Genomic DNA, 22,178 nt, shown 5'->3' with positions numbered 1-22,178 from the left:
ATCACCTTACACCAGTAAGGATAGCTACCATCCAAAAGACAAACAACAACAAATGTTGGTGAGGTTGTGGAGAAAGGGGAACCCTCCTACACTGCTGGTGGGAATGTAAATTAGTTCAACCATTGTGGAAAGCAGTATGGAGGTTCCTCAAAATGCTCAAAATAGAAATACCATTTGACCCAGGGATTCCACTTCTAGGAATTTACCCCAAGAATGCAGCACTCCCGTTTGAAAAAGACAGATGCACCCCTATGTTTATCGCTGCACTATTTACAATAGCCAAGATATGGAAGCAACCTAAATGTCCATCAGTAGATGAATGGATAAAGAAGATGTGGTACATATACACAATGGAATATTACTCAGCTATAAGAAAAAAACAAATCCTACCATTTGCAACAACATGGATGGAGCTAGAGAGTATTATGCTCAGTGAAATAAGCCAGGTGGAGAAAGACAAGTACCAAATGATTTCATGCATATGTGGAGTAAAAGAACAAAAGAAAACTGAAGGAACAAAACAGCAGCAGAAGCACAGAACCCAAGAATGGACTAATAGTTACCAAAGGGAAAGGGACTGGGGAGGACGGGTGGGAAGGGAGGGATAAGGGCAGGAAAAAAAGAAAGGGGGGCATTACGATTAGCATGTATAGTGTGTGTGGGGGCACAGGGAGGGCTGTGCAACACAGAGAAGACAAGTAGTGATTTTACAGCATCTTACTATGTTGATGGACAGTGACTGTGAACAGGGATATGGGGGGGACTTGGTGAAGGGTGGAGCCTAGTAAACATAATGTCCTTCAAGTAACTGTAGATTAATGATACCCAAATAAAATTATAAGAAAAAAAGAAGAATGTTTCCAATTAATAAGGTATTATATATCTTTTGATAAATGATTAATGGCCTGCGTCATAGTTAGCATAATACTTTCTCTTCCTGAGTTTCTATAACCTTTTTAACAATATCACACTCTGTCTTTTAATTACAGTTAGCCTGTGTTTCCTTACAGTACATGTTAGTACATGGATATCAGGATCTCTGAGAATAGGACCCAGCATGGTAAACACAGCTCAAAGACTATTAATATCTTATCACTTAGAAAACATGTTGTATTTAAACAAGGAAATTCCAACCAACCTATGTTGCTCATAGTCGCTAAAACATGTATCTCATTCTCCTGTTTCTATGTTTGTCAATATTGTTCACCTCTCTGCCTCTCTCATTATTGGTATAAAATCCTTTACCCCCAATTCTAAAAATGTGAAAACTTAGCAAAGTACTAGCATCAAAATTCATTTACCAGCAAAACATGACCCAAACTAATATAAAACTAATTAAGTCTTAATTCATTCCACTTAGCAAGGAGAGTCATACATGCAATGCATAGTATCAGTGTGCTAATGGTGGGGTGCTCCAGGCCCAATGGGGTTAGTAGATAAGAGACAGCACCATATCATCTTTATAAAAGTCACAAAATGCTTAATTCTAAGACACATCTGGCCCACAAGATTACAGATGAAGGAATATGGACATATATCAACTCTTTAAAATATCATTCAAGTTATTGTTCTATAAAGGCTTCTTCCATGGCTGCTCTAAACTTCTTTCTCCAATTGTTCATACAATTAATTTATAAAACAAGTACTGCCTTACAAGTCTCCTAGTACATTAAACTTTTATTTAAAATTTGTATGTTTATATTATTCTATATTTCTGTATTATATCCTGTGCTGTCCAATATGGTAGCCAATAGCCACATGTGACTACTAAGCTTCTGAATGTAGGTAGTCCAAATCGAAATATGCCATAAATGTAAAATATACAATGAATATCAAAGACTTAGTATGAAAAAATAGAAAGCAAAATATACCTTTAATAATTTTAAATACTAATTTGTACATGTTGATAAATTTCATATATATTAGGGTAAATAAAATAAATTAAAATTAATCTCATATTTAAAAAATTTTAATGTGGTTACTATACATTTTTAAATTATGTATGTGGCCCACTGTGTGTTTCTACTGGACAGTGCTGCTGTAAATCAGCTCTGTCCAAAGAGAACTTTTGCAGTGAAGGAAATGTTCTTTGTCTGCAATATCCAATATGATAGTCACTAACCACATGTGACTATTGATCACATGAAGTATGATTAGAGTGACTAAGGAACTGAATTTTAAATTTTATTCAATTAATTTAAATGGAAACACAACCACTTGTGGCTAATGTTGCACAGTGTGGCTCTTGACTATAAAGTGCTTAGAAGTCAGCAATGAATTCTAATCTTTAGTTGAATAATAGTGAAAGCAACCATACCACAAACACAGTGAGATGCTATAGAAGTGATGCCCACGTCATATCCACTAACTTTGGAAAGAAAGCCAAATACTTCACGTTTAAAGTTTTCCCAGTCAAACATTGATATAAGTCAAGAGTTAGGAAAGGAAATCTACCTTGTTCAGGGTCCTCACAGCCGCGTATCTCAAAGCTGGCTTAGGAGAGCTACAGAAAAGTTGAAGAACTAGAAAGGAAAAAGATCACTGTGAATACAGCTCATTTCATCATACTGCATTTATCTGAAAATATAATACATAAAGAATCACATTCAAAGTATGCATAAGGAAGTTAGATCACAGCATTAAAAATTCATATGAAAATGTATCAAAAATAGAAAAAGCACTTTTTGTTGAGCTACAAAATTTTAAACATAGGAAACAATTCTAAAAGAATTAATATACCCATTAATATATGAATTTAAATAGTAGGAATATTTATAGTTATAAGAACAAAAGGGTTTTTTAAACATTAAGAATAACTGAAGGCATTAAAGTTATTTGTCTTCTAAGTCAAAAAATGTGTAAGTATTTTATATGGGGAAATAATAATTGCAGAAAAAGAAGTAAAAAGCAACTAAATCATCTACATAGTAGACTGCAAAGGCTATATATACAGAACTAAGGTTCAAATCATTCTTAAAACTTACCCTGAAGACCTATGGGACATAAAACAAAAACATAAGAATACAAACAAAAGCCAGCTATCAAATATACAACTAACCTGAGACTGCAGGTGCCAACTCTCTTGCAGTACAGTTAGGAAGATGGATGATAGCTGAAGCAGCTTCATAAATAACCATTTCATGTTTATTTCGCAAGCAGCTCTCAATGAAATCGAAGAGTGGACTTTCATGGCTGACAATAAATATACAAAGGCCATCATTAGATATCAAAAAGAACAGAGGCAATACACATAGTAATTAAAAAGAGACCAATCGAGAAGCACTTTTGGAATTAGGGATGAAGGATCTTTGAAAATAAACTCTTCCATAAAAGCAATGAGAACAGTGGCATCAATGTTCAAGATCAACATTTCTAGCACTCTAGAAATTAGCCAAAGGTTTGCAACAATCTTAGGGATATTTGTTTCAGAAAAGTAGGTGAATCTTTGTAAGAACAATAAGCTTTCTGGTGTTTGGTTCTATTTCCATACCCTCTTCTCAGTTTCATGGTAGCCTTGGAAATGAGCAGCCTCAGAACTTCAGTAGCTATGAAAGCCAACAGCCTAGCGGCCATTGGCACAGGCAGACAGGTTTGGAGGCCCCTCAAAAGCCTTGTCCTCAGAGAAGTGTCACTATTGGACTGACTGGTGCTCTCTGGAAAAGTCTCATTCATAGAGCTAATCTTTATTTCATCTGTCTTGGAGCTCTTTCAGTAAGGAAAGTGCTCTCACCAGGGAGTTTGTCCCCAAAATCAGTGGCAGTTGTTTAACACTGCAATTTCCAGAGGCAGTGATTGCAGTTGGGCCAACAAAAGGCTGGGCAAAACACTTCAAAGGAAAATCTGAGAAATGAGATGTCCATAGGGGGCTTTGAAAATTTCTGACATATTCCTGGGGATCCAGAAGGCTGGGCACATGCCCAGGAAGATCTGAGAGAGCCCTAATCTCTCATGCTTGGCTTTGAGGCTCTGCACAAGTAGAAAATGAAGGGAAAGGAAGAGTTGCAAGCTGGCAGAGCGTGAAAGGCATGGCCCAACACAAAGTGCCCATTGGAAAAAGGGTAGGAAACATGTTGGTTTAAAGCATTTAAGAAACTGTCAAATCATCTAACAACTCAGCTAACCAAGTAGAGACTTTAGTGGTGACACGTGACAAAGAATAAAGACTACAGAATTAGTCCAAGGAAGTCACTAAACAAACAACAGCAACAAGACCAAGCTCTGGGAGAAGCCAAGATGGCGGCGTGAGTAGGGCAATGGAAATCTCCTCCCAAAACCATATATATTTTTGAAAATACAACAGATACAACTATTCCTAAGAGACCAGAGGATACAGTACAACAGCCAGGCTACATCTACATCTGCAAGAACTCAGCACCTCACAAACGGGGTAAGATACAAGCCATGGCCCAGCGGGACCCAAGCACTCCCCTGACCCCAGCTCCCCAGCAGGAGGAGAGGAGTTGGAGCGGGGTGGGAGAGGGAGCCCAGGACTGCTAAATAACCAGCCCTAGTAATCCGCACCAGGAGTGCAGACACACATTGCACGGTGTGCTGGATATTAGGGAAACGGAACAGTAAAATCTGCAAGCGGGTCCCCACAGCCGGCTCCCCTGGGACAAAAGAAAAGCGAGTGCTTTCTGAAAGTCTTGAAGGGACAGGGGCCTCACAGCTGGACAGAAATGTACCGGCACACTCAGCCCAGCAGCTGGGAATCCCAGGGAATGCTGGGTGCCCTAACCCCCTGGACGACAGTGCAGCTCTGAAGCCCCTCATGGCGATAAACAGCCTGTCGTTCATTCCCCCTCCTGTGCGGCCCCACCACAGCAGCCAAGTAGTCTGAGAGTAGGGCACCGTTCTCGCAGGAGAGCACACCTGGCGTGCTTCCCTCTCCCCACAGGGCTCTGGCCTGCCCAGAGGGCTGTTCCCAGTGTGTGGGGAATCAACACAGGCAGCGGAGATGGGCAGGGCAACCAGCAAGAAGGGACTCTGTTCTCCCAGCTGACACACATGCCACCTGCATACAACTACCTCTATCACCATGAAAAGGCAGAAGAATTTGGTCCAGTCCAGAATCACCCAGACAACCCCCGAGAGAGGAGGGCCTGGGGAGACAGACATAACCAATCTTCTTGAAAAAGAATTCAAAATAAAGGTCATAACCATGCTGATGGACATGCAGAGAAATATGCAAGAGCTAAAGGATCAAGTTAGGAGGGAGAATACAGAAATAAAACAATCTCTGGAAAGACTTACGAGCAGGCTGGATGAGGTGCAAGAGACTGTTAATGGAATAGAAATCAGAGAACAGGAATACAGAGAAGCTGAGGCAGAGAGAGATAAAAGGATCTCCAGGAATGAAAGAATATTAAGAGAACTGTGTGACCAATACAAAGGGAACAACATTCACCTTACAGGGGTACCAGAAGAAGAAGAGAAAGAAAAAGGGATAGAAAGTGTCTTTGAAGAAATAATTGCTGAAAACTTCCCCAAACTGTGGGAGGAAATAGTCTTTCAGACCATGGAAGCCCACAGATTTCCCAACACAAGGGTCCTAAAGAGGACAACACCAAGACATATAATAATTAAAATGGCAAAGATCAAAGACAAAGACAGAGTATTAAAGGCAGCCAGAGAGAGAAAAAGATCACCTACAAAGGAAAACCCATCAGGCTATCATCATACTTCTCAACAGAAACCTTACAGGCCAGAAGAGAATGGCATGACATATTTAATGCAATGAAACAGAAGGGGGTTGAACCAAGAATACTATATCCAGCACAATTATCATTTAAATATGAAGGAGGGATTAAACAATTCCCAGACATGCAAAAGTTGAGGGAATTTGCCTCCCACAAATCACCTCTACAGGATATTTTAAAGGGACTGCTCTAGATGGAACCAATCTTAAGGCTAAATAGATGTCACCAGAGAAAATAAAATCACACCAAAGAAAGCAGACCAACCAAATACTACCTAAAGGCAAAAAAATAAAATCAACTATTCACAAAAGCAGTCAAAGGAAATGCAAAAGAGTACAGAGTAAAACACCTAACATATAAAGAATGGAGGAGGAGGATTAAGAAGGGAGAAAAATAAAGAATCATCAGACTGTGTTTATAATAGCTTAATAAGTGAGTTAAGTTAGACGGTTAGATAGTAAAGAAACTACCCTTGAACCTTAAGTAACCACGAATCTAAAGCCTACAATGGCAATAAGTACATATCTTTCAATCATCACCCTAAATGTGAATGGACTGAATGCACCAATCAAAAGACACAGAGTAATAAAATGGATAAAAAAGAAGACCCATCTATATGCTGCTTACAAGAGACTCACCTCAAACCCAAAGACATGCACAGATTAAAAGTCAAGGGATGGAAAAAGATATTTCATGCAAACAACAGGGGGAAAAAAGCAGGTGTTACAATACTAGTATCAGACAAAATAGACTTCAAAACAAAGAAAGTAACAAGAGATAAAGAAGGACATTACATAATGATAAAGGGCTCGGTCCAACAAGAGGATATAACCATTATAAATATATATGCACCCAATACGGGAGCACTGACATGTGAAAGAAATACTAACAGAATTAAAGGAGGAAATACAATGCAATGCATTCATTCTGGGAGACTTCAACACACCACTCACTCCAAAGGACCGATCCACCAGACAGTAAAAAACAGAGGCACTGAACAACACACTAGAACAGATGGACGTAAGAGACATCTACAGAACTCTACACCCAAAAGCAGCAGGATACACATTCTTCTCAAGTGCACATGGAACATTTTCCAGAATAGACCACATACCAGGTCACAAAAAGAGCCTCAGTAAATTCAAAAAGATTGACATCCTACCAACCAACTTCTCAGACCACAAAGGTATAAAACTAGAAATAAAATAAAACAAAAAGGCTCACAAACACATGGAGGCTTAACAACATGCTCCTAAATAAACAATGGATCAATGACCAAATTAAAATAGAGATCAAGCAATATATGGAGACAAATGACAACAACAACACAAAGCCCCAACTTCTGTGGGACGCAGAAAGGCAGTTCTAAGAGGAAGGTATATAGCAATGCAGGCTTATTTAAAGAAGGAAGAACAATCCCAAATGAACAGTCTAAACTCAAAATTATTGAAACTGGAAAAAAAGAACAAATGAGGCCCAAAGTCAGCAGAAGGAGGGACATAATAAAGATCAGAGAAGAAATAAATAAAACTGAGAAAAATAAAACAATAGAAAAAAATCAATGAAACCAAGAGCTGGTTCTTTGAGAAAATAAACAAAATAGATAAGCCTCTAGTCAGACTTATTAAGACCAAGCTCTGAGGATGGGGAAGGGGGAAATCTGATTACCAGAGCTACCATATTACATTACTTGAAATATCCAGCTTTTGAGATATTTAATGGGATTTAATGAGATATTAATGATACTTGATATTTTTGAGATATTTGAGAAAAAGTTATGACACATGCAAAGAAACGGGCAAGTATGGCCCATATTTAGGGAGTAGAAAAAAGCAGCCAATATAAATTATTCCTGAAGAAACCCAGATGCTGGATTTACTAGTCAAAGACTTTGAGTCAACTACTATAAATATATTCAAAGAAATAAAGGAAGCTATGTCTAAAGGATTAAAGACATAGTGATCACGGCTCACCAAAGAGAATACCAATAAAGAGAGAGGAATTAGTGTTGTTGTTGTTTTAAGGCAACAAACAGAAATTCTGGACTTGGGAAATACAGTAACTGCAATGAAAATTCAAAGCTGCAATTCAACAGCTGATTTGCACTGGCAGTAGAAAAGACCAGTAAACTTGAAGATAAGTAAACTGAGATAATCCAGCTGAGGAAATAAAGACAAAAGAACACAGCTCTGATGGCCTGTGGATGATTAAGTGTTCCAACATCTTGCATAATAGCAGTCCCAAAAGGCGAGGAGATAGGTAGAGGAGGAAAAGGATTACTTGAGGAAATTATAGCCAAAAACTTGCCAGTTGATAAAAAACATAAGTGTATATACTTGAGAAGCTCAACATATCCCAAACAGGATAAATAAAGAAAGACACCACAGAAATATAGGGGACACCACAGTCAAACTGCTGAAAGAATAAGACAAAGAGAAATCTTGACAGCAGCAAAATAAAAACTACTCATCAAATTATACAGGGGAGCACCAATAGGATATATAGTTGACTTTTCACCTGAAACAATGGAAGAGAGAGGGCAGTAGAATGCTATATTCAAAGTGCTGAAATAAAAAGACAAGAATTTTATATTCAGGAAAACTATTCTCCTAAAATGAAGGCTAAAAAGGTCATTCCAAGAGAAGCAATGACTAACTAAGCAGATGCATTGTTAACAGCCTAATTTACAAAAAAAAGTATTGAAGTGCTTCAGATTGAAAGGTTGACTCTATCAACAGTGATGTGAATAAGCAGGAGAAATAAAAGCACTAGAAATGGTAAATATGTGAGCTGATATAATGATTCTACAGATAAATTTTCTCATTTCTCTTAGTTAAAGGACATATTTGTATAAAGCAATAATTGTAACACTAGACTGCAGGATTTATAACAGATATACATGTCAAATACATAACAATAATAGCAAACAAGAACAGGGAAAGAATGAAATGATTTTGGAGCAAGGATTGTGTATTTTACTACAATTAAATCAGTATTAATCTGAAGTAGATTGTGGCAAATTAAAATGTGTATTTTAATTCCCAGAGTAACAACTAAGAATAAAACAAAAAAATGTAAAAATATTGATAGAGAAATTAACATAACACATTGAAAATATTTATTTAACACAAAAGAAAGCAATCAAAGGGGAAGAGAGGAACAAAAAAGACAGGAGACTTAAATAGAATAGCAAAATGGCAAAGGTAAATCCAACCATATCAATAATTATAATAAATGAGACTGGCCTAAACACTGCAACTAAAAGATAAAGATTGCCAGGCAAGATAAAATATCTAACTACATGCTATCTACAAGAGACAGACACTAGATTTAAAGATAGAAACAGAATGAAAGTAAAAAGATTGGAAAAGATATGCCATGCAAACAGTAACCATAAGACATTAGAAGTGGCTATATTAATATCAGACACAACAGAATTTAAGACAAAAATATTACAAGCGACATCTCATAATGAGGAAGGTCAGTACAACAGGATGATATAAGAATGATAAACATATACATACTTAACAGAACCACAAAATACATGAAACAAAAACTCAACAAGGTGGAAGGAGAAATAGATCATTTAACAATAATATCTGTAGATAGGCATACCTATAGATACAGGTATATATGTCTATACCTACCCAATAATTGAAAGAACTAGACAGAAAATCATCAAGGATATAGAAGATTTGAACAACATAATCATCCAACTCAATCTAGAACAATCAACCCAATGACTATAAAGTATACATTCAAACACTGGGCAGTTCCCAAGGATATATTAAATGCCAGTCATAAAACAAGCCTCACCTTTAAAAGGATGGAAATCATCAAAGCATGTCCCCAACCACAAGTGAATTAAGTTATAAATCAACAGCAGAAAATAAATCAGGGTAAAATACCAAGGAATAAATCTAACCAAGGAAGTGAAAGATCTATACCCTGAAAACTACAAGACACTCTTAAGAGAAATTAAAGAAGACACTAACAAATGGAAACTCATTCCATGCTATTGGCTAGGAAGAATTAATATTGTCAAAATGGACATCCTGCCTAAGGCAATCTACAGATTCAATGCAATCCCTATCAAAATACCAACAGTATTCTTCAATGAACTGGAACAAATAGTTTTAAAATTCATATGGAACCACAAAAGACCACGAATAGCCAAAGCAATCCTGAGAAGGAAGAATAAAGCAGGGGAGAACTCACTTCCCAACTTCAAGCTCTGCTATAAAGCCATAGTAATCAAGATACTTTGGCACTGGCACAAGAGCAGACCCACAGACCAGTGGAACAGAATAGAGAGTCCAGATATTAACCCAAACATATAAGGTCAATTAATATATGATAAAGGAGCCAAGGACATACAGCGGGGAAATAACAGCCTCTTCAACAGCTGGTGTTGGTAAAACTGGACAGCTACATGTAAGAGAATGAAACTGGAACATTGTCTAACCCCATACACAAAAGTAAATTCAAAATAGATCAAAGACCTGAATGTAAGTCATGAAACCATAAAACTTTTGGAAAAAAACATAGGCAAAAATCTCTTGGATATAAACATGAGCAATTTCTTCATGAACATATCTCCCTGGGCAAGGGAAACAAAAGCAAAAATGAACAAGTGGGACTATATCAAACTGAAAAGCTTCTGTACAGCAAAGGACACCACCAATAGAACAAAAAGGCATCCTACCGTATGGGAGAATATATTTGTAAATGACAGATCTGATAAAGGGTTGACATTCAAAATATATAAAGAGCTCATGTACCTCAACAAACAAAAAGCAAATAATCCAATCAAAAAATGGTCAGAGGAACTGAACAGACAGTTCTCCAAAGAACGAATTCAGATGGCCAACAGACACATGAAAAGATGCTCCACATCACTAGTCATCAGAGAAATGCAAATTAAAACCACAATGAGATATCACCTCACACCAGTAAGGATTGCCACCATCCAAAAGGCAAACAACAACAAATGTTGGCGAGGATGTGGAGAAAGGGGAACCCTCCTACACTGCTGGTGGGAATGTAAATTAGTTCAGCCATTGTGGAAAGCAGTACAGAGATACCTCAAAAAACTCAAAACAGAAATACCATTTGACCCAGGAATTCCACTCCTAGGAATTTACCCAAAGAAAACAACCTCTCACATTCAAAAAGACATATGCACCCCTATGTTTATCACAGCACTATTTACAATAGCCAAGAAATGGAAGCAACCTAAGTGTCCATCAGTAGATGAATGCATAAAGAAGATGTGGTACATATACACAATGGAATATCATTCAACCATAAGAAGAAAACAAATCCTACCATTTGCAACAACATGGATGGAGCTAGAGGGTATTATGCTCAGTAAAATAAGGCAGGTGGACCTGTACCACATGATTTCACTCATATGCGGAGTATAAGAAAAAAGAAAAAACTGAAGGAACAAAACAGCAGCAGAAACACAGAACCTAAATATGGACTAACAATTACCAAGGGGAAAGGGACTGGGGAGGATGGGTGAGAAGGGAGGGAAAAGGGGGAGGAAAAAGAAAGGGGGCATTACGATTAACATGTATACTGTTGTGGGGGGGTGCACGGGAATGGCTGTGCAACACAGAGAAAACAAGTAGTGATTCTATAGCATCTTACTACGCTGATGGACAGTGACTGTAATCGGGTTTGTGGGGGGGACTTGGTGATGGGGGGAGTCTAGTAAACAAAATGTCCCTCATGTAACTGTAGATTAATGATACTAAAATAAAAATAATAAATAAATAAATAAAAGAATGCAGCACCCAAGTTTGAATAAGACATATGCACCCCTATGTTTATCACAGCACTATTTACAATAGCCAAGAAATGGAAGCAACCTAAGTGTCCATCAGTAGATGAATGGATAAAGAAGATGTGATATGTATACACAATGGAATACCATTCAACCATAAGAAGAAAACAAATCCTACCATTTGCAACAACATGGATGGAGCTAGAGGGTATTATGCTCAGTGAAATAAGCCAGGTGGAGAAAGACAAGTACCAAATGATGTCACTCATCTGTGGAGTATAAGAACAAAGAAAAAAACTGAAGGAGCAAAACAGCAGCAGACTCACAGAACCCAAGAATGGATTAACAGTTACCAAAGGGAAAGGGACCGGGGAGGATGGGTAGGAAGGGAGGGATAATGGGGTGGGGGAGGGAAGAAAGGGGGCAAAATGATTAGCATGTATAATGTGTTGGGGGGGCATGAGGAAGACTGTACAATACAGAGAAGACAAGTAGTGATTCTACAGCATCTTACTACGCTGACAGTCAGTGACTGTAATGGGGTATGTGGGGGGGACTTGGTGATGGGGGGAGTCTAGTAAACATAATGCTCCTCATGTAATTGTAGACTAATGACACCAAAATAAACAAACAAACAAATTAATAAGAAAAGAGGAAAAAATCAGGGAAATCCCCAAATATTTTGGAAATTAAACATATTTCTAAGTAATACATGGATCAAGAATAAATCAAATGAAAAATGAGAAAATACTTGAAATTAAATGAAAACCAAAACACAACAAATCAAAATTTATGAAATATAGCTAAAGCAATGCTTGGAGGAAATATATAGTTTTAGCTACCTATATCAGAAAAGAATAACCTAAGTTTCAAATCAATAACCTAAGTTTCCACAATTAAGAAATTAGAAAAAGAAGAGGGAACCAGGCCCATACAAGCAGAAGGAAGGAAATCAGAGCTGAGGTCAATTGGCTAGAATGCAGAAAATCAATGAAACCCAAAGTTAGTTCTTTGAAAAGATCAACAAAATTGACAAACCTTCAGCTAGAACAACCCCAAAAAATAGAGAGAAAACACAAATTACAAAAATCAGGAATGTATTTGGAAATAGACAACACTACTGACCCTAAATAAATTAAAATGATTATAAGGCAATATTATGAACTGCATGCCAACAGATTAGATACCTTAGATCAAATGAACAAATCCTTAGAAATAACCACCAAAACTGACTCACAAAGAAATATAGAATCTAAATAGACCTGGTAAATTAGTTATTTAAAATCTTTCATCAAGGAAAAGCACAGGTCCCAGTGGCTTCCCAATTAACCCATTGGTTAATTCTATCAAATATTTAAAAAAATAACACCAATCCTTCATAAACTCTTCCATAAAATGAAGTGAGTACACTACCTTTCAAATAATTATGTGATACCAGTATTATCCACATAACAAAACCTGATAGTTTTCACAAGAAAGCTACACATCAGTATGTCTCCTCACATAGACACAAAACTCCTTAACAAAATATCAGTAAACTGAATCCACAATACATAAAAGAATTATACATACACCGTAAATAAATAGCATTTATCCCAGGAATGCAAAATTGGTTTAACATCAGAAAATAAATTTATGCTGTATGCTGAATTAATAATAAAGTACAGAAAGCATCTTAATAGATGCAGAAAAAGCAACTTACAAACCTTAACACCCATTCATAATAAATACTCTACTAGAGGTTGAAGGGAAGGTTCTCAATGTGATCAAGGGCATCTTCAGAAAATCCATAGTTGGTATCATGCTTAATGCTTTCCCCTTATAATCAGGGACAAGGCACGGATGACTGCTTTTACTGCTTCTACTCAAAATGATACTGATGGTTCAAGACAATACAATTAGGCAAAAAAAAAAGAAATTAAAGACATCCACTTCAGGAAGAAGTAAAATTATCTTTGTTCACACATGACATGACCCTATGTGTAGACAATCCCAAGCAACAGACACCTGGAGAACTAAGAAATGACTGTAGCAAGGTTATAGGATACAAGATCAACATAAAAAAACAATAGTATTTCTATATATTTGTGTGATATAATATGTACTTCCCAGGTATTTTTGGTCTTCATCCATAGTTCCTGAAAACTCTACAGAATCTTAAAGGTGAAATGGGTGTTTTGTCATATTAATGAGAGACTTTTGGACCCCCACCCAAGGGCAGGGGCTGGAGGCTGGATCAACCAATGGCGAACAGTTCAGTCAATCGTGACTATGCAATGAAGTCCTCACAAAAACCTCTGAGAAGAGCTGTCTGCTCTCTCTGCTCTCTGCTTTGCCTGCTCTGCTTGGTTGGATCCTGCTTCTAGGTCGGGGAGAGCTTCTATGCTTAGTGAACCAGAGATGCCTCTGTGTGTCACCGAGCCAGGCCCCAAGCTCCATGAGAAAAGAAGCTCCCTTATGTGGGACCTTGTCCTATGTCTCTGTTCATCTGGATGTTACCTTGTATCCCTTATTAGCTGGTAAACATAAGTTAAGTGTTTTCCTGAGTTCTGTGAGCCACTCTAGCAAATTAATCAAACCTAAGGGGGAAGTTGTGGGAACCTCCAATTGTAGCTGGTAGGTCAAAGGCACGGGTAACTTGTCTGGGGCTTGCAACCAGCATCTGGAGTGGTGGGTGGAGGGCAGTCTTGTAGGATGTGTGGGAAGACTCCCTCCCACATATTTACACACATTGGAATCAGTCTGGGTACCCAAATGAAGTTACACTACTATTACTACTGTGTATAATATTGTTACTGTTATACATACATGTTGGGAAGAAATACACAATAGCGTTTGAAGTCAGAGATGTTGCAACTGCCAACAATTAACCCAAAATGAAATAATAAAAGAATTCTATTTATACTAGGATCAGAAAGAATAAAATATTTAGAAATAAATTTAATAAAAGAAATATAATATTCTTACACTGAAAACTACAAAACCCTGCTGAGGAATCTAAATGAAGAAACAGCCTCTGTTCATGGACTGGAAGAATCCATATTTTCAAGATGGCAATTTTCAACAACTGATTTAGTCAAAGTGGATCTACTGTTTTATTCAATTCAGTCCCTATCAAAATGCCATCAGGCTTTTTGTTCTAGAAATTCAAAGCTAATTCTAAATTTATATTTAAATGCAAAGGACCTAGCTTAGTCAAAACAATTTTCAAATCCTTACATATATAGAGCAAACATCAACAGATCTGAAGGGGAAAATAGACAGGCAGACATTAATAGGAGACTTCAATACCCCATTTTTAATAACGGATAGAATATCCAGATAGAAAATCAGCAAGTAAACAGTGGATGGGAACACAACATTATAGAGTAAATAGACCACCCAGACATATACAAAACATTCCACCCAACAGAATACAGATTTTTCTCAAATGCACACAGAATACTCTCAGGATAGACTACATGTTAGGTCACAAAACAAGTCTTAACAAATTTAAAAAGATTAAAATCATACTGAGTATCACTTTAAGTCACAATGGAATGAAACTAGAAATCAAAAACAGAAGGAAACTAGAAAATTCATAAAGATGTGGAAATTAAATGACACGCTCTTGAACAACCAATTAGTCAAAAAAGAAATCAAAAGAGAAATTAGAATGTATCTTGAGACAAACAAATCCACAACATACCAAAACATATGGAATGTAGTAAAAGCTATACTAAGAGGGAATTTTATACTGAAAAACTGTAATTTTTTGAAATACCATCTAAGATAATACACATATAAAATAAAATAGAATTGCCAGAGAAATTATGAGAATAAGTGAGTTTAACAAGTTAGGGGTAAGGGTCATTTTGTCCAAAACTGATCTGCTGGCCACTCAAATAAGAAGTTGGATTTCTATGAACCTTCATAACAGCTGGACTCAGGTGTACAGTAATCCTGGTCAACCACAAAGCTTGAACTCAAGTTCCTTCTCACAATGCCAAAGGAGGGTCTGGTACTTCCCTAGCCTTGAAGGCTTACATGGAGATTCCTACTACATAAGAATATCACGTAACTGCAAGCTTTGGATCCCAATTTCTGATTATGCTAGGGAAGGGCTGCTTCCTCCCAAAATTTGTGCTAAGCTGTCAACATAGGTTTTAGGTTATACAGTTGGTTGGCATATAAGTGTTCATAGTAGTCTCTTATGATCTTTTTTATTTCTGTGGTATTGGATGTAATGTCTTCTACATATTACTTCTGCTTTCCATGCCTGATCACAACAATAAGTGGTTAGTACTTCTGTACTTAATGTAGTTTAAAAGCCTCAAAGCTCACAGGTCATAATCCCTCTTTCAGTGTTTGAAGACTGCCCTGACAGACCTCTGGTCACTGACGTCACACCAACGGGCAACAGGGGACTCAATGCATCTGATACTGTTCCAGACTATGAGCTTCCCCCAATAAACGTTACTCCAGTAGGCTATGTGTGAGTTTTGCTTGGACATTTGTACTTATTTGCATAAAAATTATTATATCAAGGAGGGTATCAAGTCAGGTTTCTACTGTGGCTTTCTGTAAGTGAACTGAATGGTCACAGGTCAAAGACTCATTTTGGCATTTTGACAATATGGCCAGTCACTGGGGTGGCTGGTCTCACTAACTGCCTGTGGGAAATAGCCTGAAGTCCCAATGAATGAAAAATGTTAGGGATATGGGTACCCAGAGAGAACTTGGTTGTTATTAATGGCCTTGGTGGATGTGTCCCAGGAAGAGGCAAACTTAACTGAACAATCCTTAATAAAATACATAGACACACACAGATCAGGAAGCAAAACAAAAGCTGGGGAACAGTCTTACAGAAGAGTAAGGGAGGAGAATATGTTTTACCATTTATCAACACTACTATAAAGTTATGACAATAAGCTAAGGTGTTACTGATCCAGGGACAGAAACAGAGCAGTGGAGAAGAGGAGCCCAGAAGTAGACCAGTGCATGTAAGGATACCTGATTTAAGACAAAGCTGACACTCTGCAGCAGTGGGTATAGACAGATATTTCAATGGTGCTAGGACTACTACTGTGTATACATATAGAAATTAAAATAAATTAAATTGTGGGGGATTCTGGGAAGATGGCAGAGTAGAGAGACACTGAATCCACCTTCTCCCACCTATACACTGAATCTACATCTACACAGAGAACACTTCACTCTGAAGAATGGAGACTGAAGTGAACGCCTTCTATACAATGAGGGAAAGAAAGATCACACTTAAAAAATGGCAGGAGAAAGAGAGACATGGTACCTACAGGACTCCCACCCCCAGTCACAGAGAATGGCAGAGGAGCGGGGGATGGATATCCCTGAGAGAGCAACACAGACTCCCTGTCCTGAGTACAGGAAAAGCCTTGCAGTTTAAAGTGCAACTAAACTGTAAGTGAGAGAACCCAAGTTTTAGAATGAAACATCTGTCCCTTGGCAAGGAGACCACTGGAGGCAATGTGGGATCAGAGGAGCCAGAGAGCACCATTATTTGCTTTCCTTCTGCACAAGTTAGTGCAGGCAAGAGCAGGATCTGGGCACACACAGCAATCTCAGGCTTGGTCTAAGCAGTTCCCTGACACCCCCCCATATCCAGGTACCCTGCAGGAGATCCAGCAGTCCTGCCTTGCTGCCCACTGTCATCCACCAACCTAGCACCCTGCATCAGTGGGACTGGAAAGTTCCCTGGCCCACAGGGAGGGTGCACAAATCTGTGGGTCTGTGGTTCCAAGGTAACTCCTCAGAGCAGCCCACAGCATGTATCCACTGCTGGGAAACCAACATGCAGGACCTGACACTGGGTGCCAGTGGGATCTGGTGGGCACTGACATGGGAATTCCCTGGAGCAGCACAGAGGAGCTGCAGGGAAACATGAATGGAGCCTGACTCCATGCCAACAGCAGGACCCAGTGGGCACCTGACACAGAAATTCTCTGTAGTGGTGCAGAGCACACATGGGCCTACAGGTGAGGAGGCACAAGGGACTCAGCTGGCACCAACCCTGGTGTAACCTGGAGTGCACTCCCAACCTGCTGCTGGCCCACCACACTCCCCTGCCAGCACAGAACCCACAGGTGTCCACCTGGAGCCCCTCCAATGAGCCCCCAACACTATGCCACCATTAGGACCATGCCCTGGGAGCCCCAGTACCAGGAAAAGCCCATCTCACACTCACTTGGCCTCCAGTTTGCCAAAACCACAAGGTGCACACAGTCTAGACAGGGCATCCTCCTACTCAAGGCCAATCCTTCAAGACTGGGAGAGCAAGCCCTTTAAACTAACACATAGAATCAAGCAAAACGTCATATATAAAAGGAGATACAGAAATATGCTCCAAATGATAGAACAAGAAAAAAATAGTAAAAATACTAAATGAAACAGAATTAACCAATCTACCTGATAAAGAGTTAAAAGCAATGGTTATAAAGATGGTCACTAGACTTTAGAAAATAGTGGAACTCAAGGTAGACTTCAACAAAGAGAAAGTCGAAAAAAGAATCAATCAGAGATGAAGAATTCAATAGCTGAAATAAAAAGTACACTGGAAGAAATGAACAGCAGACTAGCGGATGCAAAAGAACAAATCAGTGACTTGGAAGAGTAATGGAAAGCACTCAAGCTGAACAGCACAAGGAGAAAGAATTAAAAGAAACAAGGATAGGATATGAGAGCTCCAGACTACATCAAACATCCTAACATCCACATTATAAGAGTCCCAGAAGAAGGAGAGAGAGAAAGGAATAGAAAAATTATTTGAAGAGATGATATCTGAAAACTTCTCTAACCGGGGAAGGAAACAGTCTACCAAGTCCAGGAATCACAGAGAGCTCCAAACAAGATGAACTGAAGGAGGTCTATACCAAGACACATCATAACTAAAATGTCCAAGACCAAAGACAAAGAATAAATCTTAAAACCAGCAAGACAAAAGCAACAAATTTCATATAAAGAAAACCCCTTAAGGTTATTAACTGATTTTTCAGCAGAAACTCTACAGGCCAGAAGGGAATGGCATGATATATTCAAAGTGCTGAGCAGAAAAGTCCTCCAGCCAAGAATACTTTACCTAACAAAGTTACCATTCAGAACTGAAGGAGAGAGAAAGAGCTTCACAGAAAAACCTAAGTTAAAAGACATCACCACCACTAAACCAGCCTTATAAGAAATGTTACAGGGACTTATTTAAGAGGAAAAGATAACCCTAAACAGAAGTAAGAAATTTAAGAAAGGGAAAAATTTCCACTGCTAAAGCAAACATATAGCAGAAGTAGTAGACCAATTACTTGAAAGCTAGTGTGAGGGTCAGAAAGACAAAAGTAGCAAAAGGAATTGCATCTAAAAATTAGTTAAGGGAATCACTAAATAAAAAGGTGTAAATGAAGATATTATATACATAAAATGTGGAGTAGGGGGAAGAATAAATGTAGCGCTGTTAGAATGCATTTGAACTTAAGTGACTATCAGCTTAATACAGATTGTTATATTCATAGGGTGTCGTATAAGAACCCCACAGTAACCACAAACCAAAAGCTTACAATAGATAAACAAAAAACAAAGGGAAGGGAAACCAACCATTAAACTAAAGAAAGTCTTAAAACACAAGAGAACAGCACAAGAGAGGAAGAAAAGATCAGAAGAAGAACAACAAAAAAACCCAACCGGGAAAATTCAACAAAATCGTAGTAAGTACATATAGTGATAATTACTTTAAATGTAAATTGATTAAATGTTCAAATCAAAAGACATAGGGTAAGTGAATGGATAAAAAAAAAAAAGAAGACCCATCTATTTGTTGCTTGCAAGAGACTCATTTCAGATCTAAAGACACAGACTTAAACTGAAGGGATGGAAAAAGATACACCATGCAATAGGAACCAAAAAAAAAAAAAGCTGGAGTTGTGATACTTGTACCAGACAAAACAGACTTTAAAACAAAGAAAGTAACAAGAGACAAAGGAGGACACTGCACAATGCTAAAGGTATCAGTCCAACAAGAGACTATAACAATTGTAAACATCTATGCACCCAACATAGGAGCACCTAAATATATAAACCAAATACTAACAGACCTAAGAGGAGAAATTGACAGCAACACAATAAGGTTAGGGGACTTTAACACTTCACTTACATCAATGGGTAGATCATCCAGACAGAAAATAAATAAGAAACTAAAAGTGATGAATGACATCACTTAACAGATATATACAGAAAATTCCTAACAGATACGTACAGAAAATTCTACCCAAAAGCATCAGAATGCACATTTTTCTCAAGTATACATGGAGTTTTCTCCAAAATAAATAACGTGTTAGGACAAAAAATAAGTCTCAACAAATATAAGACTGAAATTGTATCAAGCATCTTCTCTGATACAATGGTATAAAACTAAAATCAGTTAAAAGAAAAAAAAGTGGAAAAAACACTAACATGGAAGCTAAACAACACGCTTTAAAACAATCAATGGATCAAGGAACAGATCAAGAAGGAAATCAAATATGTTGAGACAAATGAAAATAGAAATGCAATGGTTCAAAATATGTGGGTGCAGCAAAAACAGGACGTTTATAGCAATAGAAGCCGACCTCAAGAAATAAACAGCCTAGCCTTACAACCAAAGGAACTAGAAACAGAAGAACAAAGCCCAAAGTTAGTAGGAGGAGGAACATAATAAAGATCAGAGTGGAATAAATGAAATAGAAGGTAAGAAAACAATACAAAAAAACCCAACAAAACCAAGAGTTGGTTCTGCTTCTCTGGTTGAATTCTGACTGATAGACGAATTTTAAGCTCTAGAATTTCTTCTTAGCTCTTCTTTGTAGTTTTCATTTCCCCTGTTCATTCATTACAACTATTTCCCATTAAAGTCTTTAATAGATGCTTTATAAAAGATGCTTTAATGTTTTTGTGTGTTAATTCCAATGTCTGGGCTGTATCAGGGTCAATTTCTATTGATTGCTTTTTCTACTAACTACTGGTCACATTTTCCAGATTCTTTACACTTTTAGCATTTTTTTTTACTGTATATAGACATTGTGAATGATTGATGTAAAAACTCTAGAATTTATAATGTTTCTCTAGCAGGCAGTTAACCTGGCTGGAATGAAATTCCAAACTTTATCTCCTCCATGGTGAGTTGCAACTGAATTCTCCATTCAGGTCTTCCAGCTTATAGCCATAACTTTTTGTCCAGTTTCCTAGTCCTTCCCTATTCATGCAGTTCAGTGGTCAGCCAAGGATTTTTGCAGAGTTTAAAACTGACTTTGAGGCTCACTCCATTTGCGGCTCCCTTCTTTCCAGGATTTCCACCCTAAGTTTTCATTACTTTTCCAATCTCAAACTGTGTTCTGACTGTTTAGGGTCAGAAAATACTATGGCTTTTGGGACCTCACACACAGGAATTATGGAGTGCCCTCAGGAGACTAGCCAGAAATACACAGCTCTCACCGAGTATAGCTTCACTTTTCAGGCACCAACTTCCCTCCAGTTTTGCATGCTTTTCACCACTCACCTTTACTTTCAAATACTTGAGAGTTTTCTTGTTTGGGGGAGTTACAATTTTCTACTAATGATATAATCATTGTTTGCAGGAGGGCTAATATGACCAAGCTACTCTACCATTACTGGAAGCAGGAAAACTCAACTGAATACTTTTTAATATTTCATTTTATCTTCTCTGTTGACATTTACATTGTACCTCCTAGGGTTTTCCAGTAGTTACTCAAGAGATTACACTATTCATCCTTACATTATCACAGTATCATCAAATATAACACTATTTCATGAATATAAAAACCTTACAAATATGTAATTCTATTTTTCTCCCTGATGCCCTTTAAATAATGAATCATTTAAATAATCACTAGATGCAGTACTACTTCAGCATTCTCTTTTATTCAAGTAAAAGGGATAAACAAGATGGTTCTTACTGTCACTTCCAGCTTTCACAATTATTATATACCCTACGATCTGTATTTTTTGTTAAGTATCAGTTTGTTACTGTATTACTACCAAGTATAATCTATTAAATACATATACCAGATCATACCTTAAGGTTAAAAAAAAAAGTTGTGTTATTGGGAATACTTTTTTTTTTAATTTGGAAAACATCAAATCCAGCTGTAAAGCTAGCAGTGCCCAAAAAGTATTCATAAAGAAAATAAACTTCGAGTTATATTAACCAGCAAACAGAAAATTACTTAGGTTTAGGTGAAGACACTTACCCCTCATCATTTTCTTTTAGTAAGCGACTGGCAATTCGGATCAGCATGCAGTAAGCAAACTGGGATTTGAGACCAGATTTAGTAAACTTATTCAACATCTTAGAAACAGCAAGGCGATCATTCTTTTTAAGGTGATACAGGACTCCCAATGCATGATACTAAAGGAAGAAGAAAGAATGTTACATACAGAATGCTGAAAATGAGGAAGACAAAACTTAACATGAAAACAGAATCATATAGAACCAGATTTTTAATAAAATGATACCCAAGTCAAATGCATACAAATAGAGTATTTTTTCATAGTGAATCAAACATAGGCAAGAGTGAAAGGACAAGAGTTCCTAATGTACTCCCAGAAGCTGTACAATCAGATTGGACAAGTATCAAGGAGGTGACATACAATCTGAAGATGGCTGTAGCAGGCTCAGCATTACCTCATAC

General features: G+C 37.6%; 1 protein-coding gene across 1 annotated transcript in view; it reads right to left on the bottom strand.

Moving 5' to 3' along the window:
• Positions 1–22,178, bottom strand: part of COPG2 (COPI coat complex subunit gamma 2) — a 125,006-nt gene that overhangs the window by 60,118 nt on the left and 42,710 nt on the right. Inside the window, exons 9-11 of the mRNA XM_037019466.2 lie at positions 21,738–21,895; positions 3,059–3,192; positions 2,455–2,522 (exon numbers count right to left, since the gene is read on the bottom strand). Of these exons, the coding sequence (XP_036875361.1) occupies positions 2,455–2,522; positions 3,059–3,192; positions 21,738–21,895 (360 nt within the window). The remainder of the gene's footprint in view (positions 1–2,454; positions 2,523–3,058; positions 3,193–21,737; positions 21,896–22,178) is intronic.

The sequence above is a fragment of the Manis javanica genome, chromosome 6 (assembly GCF_040802235.1).
Source record: "Manis javanica isolate MJ-LG chromosome 6, MJ_LKY, whole genome shotgun sequence".
NCBI lineage: Eukaryota > Metazoa > Chordata > Mammalia > Pholidota > Manidae > Manis > Manis javanica.
Note: the sequence above shows the minus strand (reverse complement) of the source record. Positions and strands in the feature narration are given on the sequence as shown.